Consider the following 14,753-nt stretch of genomic DNA (forward strand, 5'->3'; position numbering starts at 1 on the left):
TGAGCTCACCTGCTGATATTCTGAGTGGTGATTTTAGAGATCTGACAGGGATATTTGTCTCCAGTCTTTACAGAGAGAGAGAGAGCTGAATGAAGACCAAAATAGACACATCCTGCAGCATGGGAGTACTCACACAGCACTCTAAGCATGATACCAATTGCTGTTCAGGACTTGTCAAGAGAGTGTTACACTCTCAAGCTGATGATATACCAGTTTTGTAACTTGTCATTTGAAGAAATTAGACTCAAGAATATCTGTAAATATTGTCCATAGATGAAACCAATTCACTTCCCAGTCATGCTTTGACTTGGGAATTCTTTGCATCCCCATTCAGGCTGCTCTGCCTGGCAAACAGCATCACATCTGACAGTCAGGCAGACTTGATCTGGGAGCTGTACACAAAATGGGATTCTTTGTGCCTAAGACTATGGTTTGGGCTCTGGAGGGAAGCAAAATGTGGCCAGGCTGACACAGTGACCCTGTCTGTGTGTCTGAGCATCCAGAGTGCCTGGTGATGCCTTCAGCTGCTGCCCAGATTCATGGTTCACAGCCTGTGTTCCAAAAGCACTTTCTGTGCAGGCACACAGCTCCTTCCCTTGCCAGCTGCAAGGAAGCCTTATCACAACTAAAGTGACATTAAATTAAACTTCTTTTGGCATCTTTTCACTAATGTTTCTCATTTGTTTCTGTTTATCCTGCAGAATGATTCTCGTTTTCTCAGCACTATCCATGAAGTCTACTTGCAAGTCCTCACCAAGAGTACAGACAACATTAAGCTATAATTGAAGCTGAATCTACTTAAAATATGTTCATTTTAGAAACAATTATGCCTCATCTATAAAACTAATATTTTTGTAAAAGAACATTTAGTTTTCAATGTCTTGAATTTGAACCTGTTAGGAAAGATTATTCCTTAAATACTTATGAAAGTAATGTTCTCAGAATGATCTAGGTTTTCACTGTGATCATCACCAGCAAACCTTTTTTTTATTGGGGAGGGGACTTAAGTTGCATTTGAGCTCTCATTAGCATTAAGTGAATGTGCAAATGTTTGCTCTGGCTCTCATTCCTGGCTGTATTCATTGTTCAAGGATTACAGACTCAAAACTATTTCAACCAGCAAATGCACACTATAATACACTACAGCACACCAGAACCAAATTCAGTGGTGGGAACTTAGTTCCATTTTGAAGGACTAAGGAAAATGAGAGCAAAATGCCTTGTGATTAAGCTGGTAGGTGTGGGGAGGGAAAGGGTCTGGAAGCCAGGCCATTGGAGCTAAATCTTTAACGAAAAGTCTAAAAATGTGATTAGCTCAGTTCATTGGCAGTCTCTAGCTAATGCATGTAAATTCATCCTTGCAATATTTCATTAATCTTATTTGTTTCTGTTTTATGTTACTGACATAAAACACCCAAGTGGGTAAGACCATTTTCTCTAAAGAGGCAAAATTTGAAATACGCAAAATCCTCAGTGATTTGTACTTTTTTTTTTAAGCAGCAAATGAGTTGCATGTTGAAGTTCTCATTTTAAATTTATAGTTAGGAGACCACCACTGGAAGACTCTCTTCCTGTTCAGCAGTGTTTGATAAAATTTAAACATTTTTGTTTCCGTTTAGCTTAAGGATGGACCACACCATAGATGGCTTTCACTCCTCAGTTGTGTTGGAACTGCAGTGTTTAAAGCTATGCAGATGGGAAACAAATGCATGCTTTTCTTCTGTTGCCCTCTCCCCAAATAATTAGTGTACACTTCATAGTCTGAAGCTAATCTAATTAAAATGTTACTGCTTTGTATATGTGATTTAGTAAGTCACTATTCACTCAGAATTTAACTGGGTCCTTTCCCATTTGAAATCAGAAAAGTTTTAATTATACTTTCTTATGCTGCTGTGTTGGTTTACCCATGGGTTGTATTTATTTCTTAAAGGCATGCAAAGGTAATTAATCTGGGTTCAGGTCCCAACATTTTCCGGCAATAGTAGTTTTAAAAGATGCTTTTTCAGTAGAAAAGTGTTGGGTTACTGAGTAAAAAGATAATCTGTAGTGAGTTGTGATGCACTGCTTCATTCTTTTCCCTCAAGCACTATTGAAATATGAAGAAAAATATTGTTTGGCTCCTTACAACATATATGTAAGTGTAGGTCTCCTAAGGATTAGTTAATGTTGACATAGTCAAGGTGCATGGCCATTTCATTGGAAACTAGTAATTGAGCTTTAATTGTGACTTGTTCACAAATCAGGATGTTTTAGATACAAAAAATATTTACATACATTCAAATATTTTTATGTATTTGAACTATTGTAGCTTTTTTTCTTAGCTTTTTTTGGAAAATCTATTTTGTTTAGCACTACCCACCTTCTGAAAAGCTCTTCTCAGCCTTTGAGTTCAGCGTTTCCAATTAAAATATATAGTGTATTGTTAGAAAAAGGTTCAAGATTCAGGGAAAGATGCTGATGTGCATTCATCAAGAAATGTATTTGATTTAATGGTAGCATCTAAACTCAGCAATACAAACTCAGCCTTCTTAAGGAAGATAGGAACTTCTTCCATAAATTCTGGAGTTACAATCCTGTGTATGCACATGAACAGTGAGACTCAAGTTAGATTCAAGGTCTAAACTGATTTTATGTTGGGCTTTTTAGGAAAAGTTTCACTGAAAGGGACAAACCAGGGAGCAGTTCCTCTGAACAAAAATGGATAGTCTAAGCCAAATAGAGGGTGGCTCTTACCTAGATTTAGCAAAGATGGTGTCTGTAACTTCTCACTTCTCATGGACAGCTTCTGCTTTCTTCAGTGAAAGATTTGATAAAGGTTTGGACGAACAGAGATGTTGGAAGCTGATAATGCATGTTGGTACTGTTTGCTAAACACAGTCATATCCAAAGATCTGTAGAAATGATAGGAAGGAGTTGTATTTTGAGTTCTTCAGCCATATACAAAAGTAATAATACTTTCAATATCCTTATGAGGGTTCCTGTGCAGCTGGAAACAAGCAGTTGGCAGATCCTTAGTTCTCTTTGGTTTTGCAGTGTCCTTGTAGCAACAGGTTGATGGTTTACTTCCCTGCCCAAACTTTCCAAATGAACTGGCAGAGAACCAGAGTTAGAATTGCAGAGTCCACAGCAGACTCTATACCTTGAACTTCACAGCATGTGTTTGTTCCAGCCTCTGCCTGGGGCCAGCAGACACAGGAACCCCCCAGTGCAGAGGTGTGACAAGTGCCAGGGAGTGGCTCTAACAGATCAACTCCTTTAGTAAAAAAGCTCATTGTAAAACACAAGCTAAATTACAGTGTAAAAGCTGATTTTTTTTTTTTTTAATGTGGACTCTGTATTTAAAAACCTTTTTCCCTAATTTTTTTTTAATTTTTGTATAAGTTTGAAATGACCAGCTTGTTAAAGTGCTTGACTTGTGTTATCTGCATGTAGGCATAACCAGTGTGTAGCAAGTTACCTTGGGGCATCACAGAAAATGATTGTGACCATTTTAAAGTTGTTGGTTTTTTTTTGTTTTTTTAAATGCTGGCTTAATGGGGATTTTATCTATTCTTTCTGGGAATCAAAAGATTATTAGTTCAGACTACACTCCTCTGATTATTATCTAAGCATGTTTTTTGTGGCTCACATTAAGTTACTTTAGGTTTGAGTTTGGGTTTTTACTTTTTCCCTAATCGAAGACAGTTTTAAAACCTATAGCTGCTGAAATGTTCAGGAAAATCAAAATTCTCAGTTTTGTAGTTAGACTTTATCTGTTATTTAACAATGCAAAGTTTATATGAAAGGTGCCTAACAGTTATTAACTTTAGAAGGAGAATATCTTTCCAAATTAAACAAGATTTGCAGAATGAGTGATAAAAAAGGTCAAGTGATTCATCCTGATTTAATATAAAATGTGTAATTCTGTGTATAAGTACTCAATATTTAAACACTCGCTGCTGGATGTATCATTTTTGCTTGCATTTATAATTGCTTCATTTTGATTTATTTCTGAAATCCATTTATGCCATGTGTAGTCACTGATAGAATTTCTGCAATGTTTTGGAAAGCAAACTTTAATTTGGGACTTCTTGGTTTTTAAAAGTATTCTAAGCAAATCAGCCACCTTTTTTGCCAGGTATTTGGGTTGCTTTGTACAGCATATCTTAACAAGAGGAATGTGTGCAATATGTATCACCTCATGTTTGTCTGGCAATGTTATGAAAATGTTAAGATGCAATATCTTCCTTTCACTTCCAGTTGGAAAAATTGCAGTATCTCTGATTTGGTGGTGTATTTATTTTTATCTATTCAGTGTATGGGCATATGGTTAGTTAGGTTCTTTTATGTGCATTATGTGCTTTTAGTAATTTCTGAGTTTTATCACTTCTGCGTATGCACCAGTTGTAGCCATTTGCATGTTCTTTCAATATGAAGACCATGGGGAAGGGGGGGCTTCAAGGAAAGATTTCTGGAAACCTGAATAATTGTAAGTCAAAAAATGTAGATACTGCATCATTAACGTTTTTGGTATGGTGTGGGTTTTATAGCACCTATGTATGTTCGCAGTTATTAAGTTATTGCATAAATGTTTAAGAATGAGCATTTTTTTCATCCAAAATTTTGTATGTTTGCAAATATATTTTTGTAATAAAACTTCAAAACAAATGTTTCAGCACCTCCTAAAATCTTGTGAAGTTTCCTTTTATTTATAGAGTTGTATTAGCCTACTGGAAGGTTCCATTTTTATTTAGGGTTAATATCTTCCAGAGAAGAAACTCAGATTCCTTACTCTGTTCTGGGAGTTTGCATTTGTCCACATGGAAAATGCAACCTGGCTGCTTGAAGGGCAGTGGGGAGCAGCTTCTACAAGGCCCTCTGCTGCTCTCAGCAGCCTTGTGTTTTGAATTTGGTAAACTGATAAGTTGCCTCTCACATTAAGAATGCAGCTGCACTTTCACTGGTTTGTTAGTACAGCTCTGTGTTTGCTGCCTTCCTGTATCACTTTTTTATGGTATCCCCTTTCATCCATCTAGACATGGCATTTGGTTCTCAGTCCAGTGTTGGTCTTTGATCCAAGACATTGGAAATTGCAGTTGTCCTCCTACCATATCTGATCAATCTCATTCAGCTGGTTGATCCAATTTTCACAAAGTGAAATAGGGAAGCAAAACATAGAAGTGCATATTGAAATCAAACAAAACCTTAGACCTAAATCCCTAAATCTTAGCTAGATGCTAATTCCCATTCTAACTGCCCATAGGAGCTGGTGATTGCAGGGCAGGTCAAATGTCAGGGGAGGCCACTGGAGAATGGCATTGGTTGTCCTGATGGTTCATTTTGGACTGATTCCTGTACAATGTCCAGAAGCAGATTATTCTAATAGAAGACTGCCATACAAAACAGGTACAGATGTCATGGATTAACTGCAATATAAATTGGGGGGGAAAAAAAAAAAGTGGAAAACTGCTTAGAATCAAACTTTAAATTCTGGAATCTAGATCTAAATTCTGTATTAGGTGTGTTGCCTCTCTGGTCAATATCAAGAATATTTTTTTCATTCTCAGTGCCATTAATCTGTTTGTCTTCTCTGGTCCAGGTATTCCTCTTCACTGTTACTCACATGAAGTGCTGTCCTTTAATTTGGGAATAAGAGAATACTTCTGAATTTCTCTGTGTAGCTCCAGCTAAACCAGGCACTGTACACTGGATCCTGTGTGCTCTACAGTCACGTTTTTTGAAAGTGTATGACGGAATGAAGCCAATCCCTACTACAATGGAGATGTACTAGATAGAATCAGGAAATAGGCTTCCTAAAGTTCATTGTCTAAAATTCAAATTTCATTTACAGGCTTACAGAATGAAATAAGAAGTTGTAGCTCATGTTCATGGGCCAAATTAATTTAAGTCAGTGGACTCATGTTTGGTAAGGGATCAGCTACACTTCCTTCTGACTACAGAAGGTAATATAGAGAGTAAGAAACTTGTCATTCATACAGTTTTTTTTCATTTGTTAATAGGATGCCTTCAAGTTACTAAATAGTCTTTATTATGACTGAGGTAAATATCAGTTTATTTTTCTAATCAAAATATTAGAAATTATAATATATGTTATCAAAAGATATTTCCAGTGCCCAGTACTGGAATTTTTTCACTTCACACAGCTTCAGGTGTGAATCAGCTTTTTTTCATCTTCTAGATTTTGATTGGGGGATATATTTTTTGGCCTGACCTACTAATTTAGAATTAAACTTCTGTGATAGACCTGTAACTTAAAATACAGCCATGAGCTGTAAAACTCATCCTTGTCAGTTATGCAACAATTTTTTCATAAGACACTCCTAATCAGGCTCAAAATGCATTGAGAAAAGAGGGCAGTGAAGAGAGATTTTTATCAGTTGCTGCATTTTTGAAAGAGCACTGGCAATAAAACAAGAGGGAAAGGACAATTGAATAAGAGATTCCTGAGAAGAAAACAAGGGAAGGAATAGCAAAAGCATTCATATAAATATGAAAGGGGATACTGTAGAGAGAAAAGTGTGGCCTGTGCAGGTATTTCCTGAAGCACAGAGGAATTTTAGTTACAGTTTTGTTTCCGTACTGCTGCATGTCTTCAGGTATTCTCAAAGCTCAAATGCAGATTGCCTGTAAGAATTCAGAGTATTTCAGGGTGTGATCAGAAAATGACTGGGTAGGCATGATTTCCTTGCTCTAATTCTTTAGGTCTGCTGTGGGGTTTTTAACCTCTGGTAATGAGGCAGCACAGTGGAGTTGATTGATCACAGTAGTACCAAATTTTTGTCTTTGCTTGGTGGCCTCCCGTTACAGTTTAAAGTCTGCTACATAGGACAAGGCTGCTCATACCTTGTTGCCTTATGTCTCTCATTTTAAATAGGTCTTTAAAAATATTTCTACCAGAATCCATTCTTTAAAATTCAAGCAGGTTCATTTTACAAAATCAACCTTGGGAAATAAAACCACAAAAGAATAAGCTTTATATGCTGGCTGAAATGAAAGTACTTGCCCTTAGGCCTTTCTTGGAAACACGCAGGGATGTGATGTAAACGCACAAGTTTTACTTCTTTTCTCCTCATAAATAAGTTATGAAGCTTTTAAGAGCATCTACAGAGCAAAGATCACCCAGCCTGGCTCCTGTAAACAAAACTCTATGTTGGTCTTAATATAGACAGCATATGACTTGCACATCCTGCTCCTACTTCTTGTGGTTTGGAAGAGGGATCAGAGAGACTTAGCAGGTTATCCAGCGTTCTCGTGAAGGTTTGGGATTTATGGCTGATGCTGAGTGCCTTCTCTGGTTTATGTTCTAAGCATCAAACAAATTCACTTCTGTCCTCTGGGGACACAGCTCTCCCTTGTAACAAAACTGCTGCAAAGGCAGCTTCTGTTGTCTTACACTCGCCACAAGAACTGAGGTACAGGAGTGCAGTTGAAGCCTCAGGGTCTGGATGTGTACAGAGTCCGGTGTGGTTCATAGCAAGCCCTGCTCCTGATGTGATCTTCAGGATGGAAGGCACAGGATGCCCAAAATAAAGAGAGAGCTCTACTTTTCAATGGTTTAGTAGGAAAATCCTGCCACAACAGAAGCTTTTACAGAAGACCCAAAGGTTTGGTTAGAAACACATGCAGTACTTTTAATAAGGGCTTGGAAATAAATTAATATTCTTCAGATATGAAGACAGCTGTCTGAGGGAAACTGCTAACATAACAGACATATGTGAAAGTCATGTAGACTGACAGTCTGTAGTGCCTGAGACTAGGCCTGTGATGTAGCTTTATCTGTAACATCATTTTAGATAAAAAAGCCTGATCTTATTACTGCTCCTATAGCTGTTTTCATGCAGTACATATAATTTCTTACAATTACTGGTGATGTGCTGCACAGACATCAGAAGTTTTTTCTTTTTTCTTTTTCCTTAAATTCATTAGCAGCTAAATAATGTTATTACTGAAGATGAGCTGAACAATCTGTTCCATGCCTAACTGAAGTCACTGTTTTTGCATGTGGAGGGATGTGCTGGTGGTACATAATGAGAGAATGCTCTAGCATCAATCCATTTCATCTGTTCTTGAACGATTTCCTTCTTGAAGGGCTTCTAATGCAGCTGTTCTTTCAAAAGAATAGTCAAACCCTGTTGTGTTGCAGAGGTCAGGCTGAAGATGATTTTTTTCACTTTCACTCCCATGCATTACAGCACAAATAAATCCTGCTTTATTTGGTCATTACAGCTGTCTTACACCTTCTTTCTAAATGTGCACACCCTGTGAAAGCGCTGCTCTTTGGGAGATTTCACTTTGCACGAGTTATCATCAATATCTTTATCCTTTTAATTTTGTCACATTCAGTTAATTGACTACAGATATTCATTTAAACAAAGACCAAAGAGACTAATAATTTCTGAGCTTATTTGAAGAGTGTCATAGAATTGAGTCAAGAATCAAATAGAGAAAGCAAGCATGGTGAAGTAACTGTGGAACATCTATGAATTCAGTAAGCCCTTCAAGCACAGATGCAGGCAAAGGCCTCAAACTCCTACGACATAAGTATTTCATATTAACATCATTTGAAGAAATTGCAGCAAGTGAAAACTCAGATTATAAATTTAAATAGTTTTGTAAATAATATATTTAGCTGGTCGTACTAAACCAATCCAAATACCCCAAAATACTGCAACATTAGCATTGCAAACTTTGATTTAAAGACTAATTTTCTTGCACTGCTAGCAGAAATACTTCCCTAAATATAATCAAACAGCCCAAACCTAATCACTCTGAGTTCCTTTTAACTGTGTGCAACAAAAAATGTGGTTTTTATCTGGCAGGCTAAATGTTAGACATAAAAAAGTCTCACTGTGTAAGACTTGTCTCGAGTTATCTGGTTTAATCTAAACATTTTTCATGTATCGTAAAACTGTCACAGTATTTTGGAAACTTTGCAATTTTGGGGTTGGGTTTGGGTTTTTTTTTTTTAATAAATGACATTTTTATTTAGAGGAAATATAAAAATAACTATGGTTTAAAATTGGTTTTATTCAACATTTGCTGGCATGTAACTCAAAATTGGTCTGTTCTTTTATGAAGCTTTCCATACCCATTTTTCCTTTTGCAGACAATTTTGTCAGCTGAGAAGGTTTTAGTTGAGTTGAACTATGGATCTATTCTGTTTGTACGTATCTTGTCCTTGTATCTTGCTGTTACAGACTTCAAAGGTGGATAGATTTCCCTTCTGGATGTTTCTGTATGAGGTGCTGCACAAGAACCCTGCATTTTCCAGGTTGCTGGTTATAGCTGTTTGTAGTCTGTGTAGCACAAACTGCTGTTCTATGGCAACTAAAGGATGTTGAGAGTGTTTTTCATGCTCCAATGGGAACTGCAGAGCTGATCATTATTTCACAGCCTGCTGAATATTCTTTTCACAGGGTGTTTACTTGAGTGTGCTCTTGTGCTTATCTAAAACCACTTTCTACCACTGATGAAGGAACAGAATTTCTTTTGAGTGAGATGTGACAGTAAGGACTGAGGCTCTGGAAAATTTGCAGCACCAGATTTGATCTGACAATGTACTGCATTCCCATCCATCAGGCTACAATGATTGGAATTCCACCACAACTCCACAGTGAGTGGAATTCTACTTCTCTTTTTTAATGTACTCTGCAAATGAAATTAAACCCTGTGAACTACATGGAGGTTCAGGACTAGCAAGGTTACAGTCCAGGACAGCAGTGACTGGCAATTCCAGTTCAGTTTGGAATCCATACAGTGCTCAAAGTGCAATTGCACAGCCCGTTGGTCTCCTCCCACACCTCCAAGCATTTTCTTCACTCACTACTGTTTATATTCTGTAGTGATGAGCTCTTACTAGACTTGGATTTGGCAATCTTTTGAGAGCAGTTTTCACGGCAAAATGGGGCCCGCAGCCCCATGGTAACTAACTGTCCTGAATTCTAGCAGTGCTGAGTGCATGCAGCTCCTGCTCTGGTAAACAGGGTTGCATGTACTTATGTCAGCAATGCATTTTTGCAGTATCTCAGCAAATGTCAGTCATAGCTGAGCTTTCATGCTTCTGCTGCACATAATGCCCTGAGGCCGATACGTGGACGAAGGGATGGAAAAACCCAGTTATCCTGTGTATGTATTTAATAAGCTGTCTAGTCTAGTAGATAATTCTGAAGCTAACGAGATGTGATTGTATGTTCTGAAGCAAGGCTGTTTGTCCATACATTTACATCCTTGGTTTAATCACACTGTACGTGGTTCCAGAGGCAAGTCTGAGGAATGTGGAAGAAATGTGGACTGTTGTATGCAATGTATACCATGACTGCAGCTATTGCTTTACAGTCCATCACACTTGGTCAGAGTTGCAGAAATAACACGCCTCTTCAGTAGATCAAAGAGGAGACACTGACACAAGGTGGAATTTCATCCTGTGAATGCTTGAGCTGCTGTTTTAACAACACAATACCACACTAAGCACTCGGTGATGCAGCACAAGGATTCAGGGAACTGAGGGGGAGTTGTGGGCAGTGATCTCCCAATGACATTGTCTAAGCTAAGTCTATCTTAAAGTCTTTTTACCATTCAGATAACAATGGAGGAAACAGAAGAAGTTGCGAGCCATAGTAACACTGGACTGATCCAGATTATCCCCCTTACAGGAGGGGAACAGCACCGTATGTGCAGCCAGAGAAGGCACTTGCTAAGATTGCTGTTGCCAGTACACTTGGGACAGTTTGTGAGGGAGCCATCCTTACAAGGCAATTCAAGAGCACATCATCACTGTGATCACAGAGACTTGACCACAGGCCTTACACTTGACCACAGCCAAAGAATGGAATCAGCCTGAGCCAACAAAGGCAAAAGCAAGGCTAAGATCTGGCCAGTTTATATTTTTAAAAATTGTGAGAGAAAACAAAGGGCATTGACAAAGGAGTGGGGAGTCACTGAACTCCATTTTAGTAGACTATCATTTCACTTTGCCACTATCCATGATTTGAGTAGACCAGTAACAGCCTGGCAATGCTCACCTCTTAATCACACTGTATAGACAGAAAATAGGGAGTAAATTAATCTGTTGGAAGCAAAAACTTAGCATAGAAATTACTTCATTGTTTTCATGATACCTGCTTCCATTTTGATCTTTTTCTCCTGTGTTTGTAAATACTACCAGCCATCCAGAAAGATGAAGTAGCCATATCTCTAAAAAAAGCTTTTAATTTCCTGGAGCAAATGTATTTGTCTGTTTTTTGAAATTTGTTTTCTGCAGCTGAAATTGGGTGCACAGCCATGTTTTCTTAATGTATCTTTGGTCAATACAAAATACTGTGGAGTTTGGCATCATAAATGTGATTTCACTTATGCTTGGCCTCATTTGAAGAATTTACTTTATGCACCTCTTCTAAACCACAGATTAGAGAAGACCAAATTATCCTGCCTAACCTCACTCATCTGACATGGATAACTGTGTATCAGTGAGATGATGGTCAAGCCAAATGTCAACATCTGCCTAAAGAACAGTGTTTAAACAGCAGGGGTGATATAAAAAGTGTCATTCCCTTCCGCAGCACAGCCAGTATTTTAACAGCTGCTCTCCAATCAGTGAGCATGGTACAGAGCTCAAGCTAATAAATGCTGCTGTGCTGCTAAATGGTTCTGTGCCTTTGACTACATCAGCAGGGAGGAGATTCCAGTAGAGCAGGTCTATGGAGCACATGACAAAGTGCTGAGGACTCCCCATCTGCACTATAAGGGAGTCTGAATTCTGCTGCAGACTGGCTCTGGTCTGTCCTGTTGAACTGAATGCTCATTAACAGCTGGGATGCATTAGCTGCTTTCTCAGACTGAATCTTCTGTTTCATCTTTATTTGAAAGGAATCCAGTTCATGAGCTGTGGGACTGCTCGGCAGAGAAAGCCAGAGCAGAGTGAGCAAGGGACAATCAGGAAACTTGATCTGAAATGGTCACTCAGTGGTGGATGTCTTAGTCTTACTTTTTGACCACATGGCTGCAGACAGAATCAAGCGTGCTGTTGCCTTGAGAAGGCTGACAGGTTGTGGAAAGGATGCAAGAATGGACAGAGGAGAAGAGGAAAAGCTGTGCAACATGCATGGAGAAGTTGGTCACCCTCACTCCACAACATTCATTTGATTTTAGGCCTATTTGTGGCAATGGCATAACCAGATCCTGAGCAGGATATTTGCTGGTGTGTAGCATGTGCAAAGTTCAGTTAAGGATCTTGTATATGGAACTTAGGTTTGAATTTTCTGTAACCTCACCAACAGTTAAGGTAGATTTTATAGTTTAAAATCTGGAAAACAAGAGGAAAAAAAAATCAGAATTTCTCATAGATGCTACTTGTAGCTCTTCAGATCTTTCATATTCCCCTACTGACAATATTCCTTAGGGCATCAGAGCTCCAGGAGGACAAAAGAAGTCCTTCTCTTGTACCAAAGTGGATTTTAACAGGAATATTGTGGGGAAACTGCTGTTAAGAATGGCTGTTGATTGTCTCCACTGTGTCTGGCAGTCCTGTTTCTCTTTCCTCAGCTGGGATCTCTGTGGTATGATTTCCTGCACAAGTAGCTACTTTCTGGCTATCAAAGCTATGTGTTACTTCATTTCCAAGCTGCTGTTTAAACATAGTGGGTTACAAGGTGAACAAGGTGTCTGTACCCTGAGAGGAAACCTGCACAACGAAAGTGCATTAACACCCTCATTGTTTGCCCTCTGCTCTGCCACAGAAAGCTCTTGGCATTACAGCCCATGTCTTCAGAGTTCCTAAATTGAAACCAAGGCTTGTGTGATTCTCATCAGGCTCTACCCTATCCCGATTTTATTGTCCATATAATTTCAAAGTGTATTACTGAAATTAAAATATTTTGGTAACTGCTTTTGCAGAAAGAAAAAAAAAAAAACCTAAAACAAACAAACAAAAAACCAACCAAACAAAAAAACCCCACCACAGGTAGTAGGTCTACCCTTCCCAATTATTTGAAGGTCGAATATGGACTGGAGCAGAGCAAATGGCAGTTGCAGCAGTTAACCTTTGTATAGTGCTCTCCAGAACAACCTCTGCACTTTGCTACTGTCAAGTCTGGTTTTTGGCTCCATTTTATCCTTCCTGGCCTATTTCCAGTCTAGTTTTTTTTCTGAAGAATTTTATTTAAAGGATTTTCAAGAAGACAACTGATGAAACAGTTTAAGAAAACAGTCAAGCTAAGGGAGTGGTGTCTGCTTTTATTTCTTCTAATAAATTGGTTAGTTTATGGAAAAAAAAGTTTTATCATACCTTGCTAAGAGTTTCACATGCTACTTCCTACTGGCAGTTTACCAAGTGAGCGTGGCTGAGTGCTCTGTACATGGAGGTGGTTTCCTTTGATTCTGGAACCCAAAGTCTGCAGAGCCTTGAAGGTGAAGGTGTAGGGTTTTCAATGGGAGTGGTTCAGTGTCTTCTGGAAGTAGATGACAGTAGCATTAGTTCACACATGTTACTAGGATATTTCAAATCAATACAATACAGTTTCTAGAACAAACTACCCATGGACAGAACACTGAAATACAGGAGTGCAGTGCAGGAATACCAGGTTGAATGAACAAGATGTGAGGTATCTTAGAATGATACAATCATCAAGGTTAAAAGACACCTTTAAGATTGTTAATTCCAACCTTCAACCTAGCACTGCTGCTTATTTGTCATTATTGTCTGATTAGCCTTTTTTGTTGTTGTTTCTAGATTGTGACTTCTAGTGCTGTTTGAGCTTTCTAGAACAAATATGAAGTATTTTACTTGCCTACTGAAATCTAGCATTAATGTCATAGTGTTCAGAATTGCTAGAGAAAATGTATTGGCTGACTGATGGCTGGTAAAGTCAATATTTTATGCAAAGTCTCTGTGTTCATCAAAATTTTTAAGATATGTTATGGAAATATGAATTATATCCTGACAGGAAGCCACATGGGGCATGTCTGCTACTGTTTCTCCTGTGTGGAAGAACCAGGTTACTGTTAAGCTGTTTAGACACAGGAACAGACTGGGGTGGAGACCAACAGCTTTATGGAGCAGGGGCTGGATCAAGCATGTCAAGAGAGAGGTGATCCTGGGCCCTAGTGAGGACACCTGGAGATCTCTATCCAGTTCTGGCTCCTCAATAGGAGACAGACAAGGCAAAGCTGGAGAGGAACAGCGGAGGCCACAAAGATGAGGGATCTGGAGCATCTCTTATGAGGAGAGACTGTGGGAGCTGGGCCTGTTTATTCTGGGGAAGACTGAGGGACCTCATGAATGCATATAAACATCTCAAAGAGAGGAGCCAAGAGGATGGTGCCAGACTCCTTCCAGTGGTGCCCACCAACAGGACAGCAGCAATGGCCAAAACTAAACCACAAAAAATTCCACTTCAACATGAGAGAACTTCTTTATGCTGAGGGGGGTAGAGCACTGGAACAGCTGCCCAAGGAAGGCGTGGAGTCCCCCACTTTGCAGACACTCCAAACCCACCCGGACCCGTTTCTGTGCCACCTGCTCTGGGTGACCCAGCCTTGGCAGGGGGGTGATCTCCACAGCTCCCTTCCAGCCTGCCCACGGCTGTGATTTCCCGAGCGATGGCGAGCAGGGAGCACAGCCGCCTCGCCCTCAGCGCCGCCTCCCCGCGCGCCGCGGAAATGGCGCCCGCGGGAGGAGCCGGGGCCGCCGCGGGGCCGCGCAGAGCGGGAGCGGGAACGGGCCCGGCCAGGCCCAGCCCCCGGGCGGCAGGGAGGGA

General features: G+C 39.5%; 1 protein-coding gene across 1 annotated transcript in view; it reads left to right on the top strand.

Moving 5' to 3' along the window:
- The window catches only part of DCP1A (decapping mRNA 1A), a 32,159-nt gene extending 27,512 nt beyond the window's left edge, over positions 1-4,647 (top strand). The window contains exon 10 of the mRNA XM_041463867.1: positions 702-4,647. Coding sequence (XP_041319801.1) covers positions 702-782 — 81 coding nt within the window. The 3' untranslated portion in view covers positions 783-4,647. The remainder of the gene's footprint in view (positions 1-701) is intronic.
- Positions 4,648-14,753: the final 10,106 nt, after the last annotated feature.

The sequence above is a fragment of the Pyrgilauda ruficollis genome, unplaced genomic scaffold, assembly GCF_017590135.1.
Source record: "Pyrgilauda ruficollis isolate IOZ18807 unplaced genomic scaffold, ASM1759013v1 scaffold10, whole genome shotgun sequence".
NCBI classification, from domain to species: domain Eukaryota; kingdom Metazoa; phylum Chordata; class Aves; order Passeriformes; family Passeridae; genus Pyrgilauda; species Pyrgilauda ruficollis.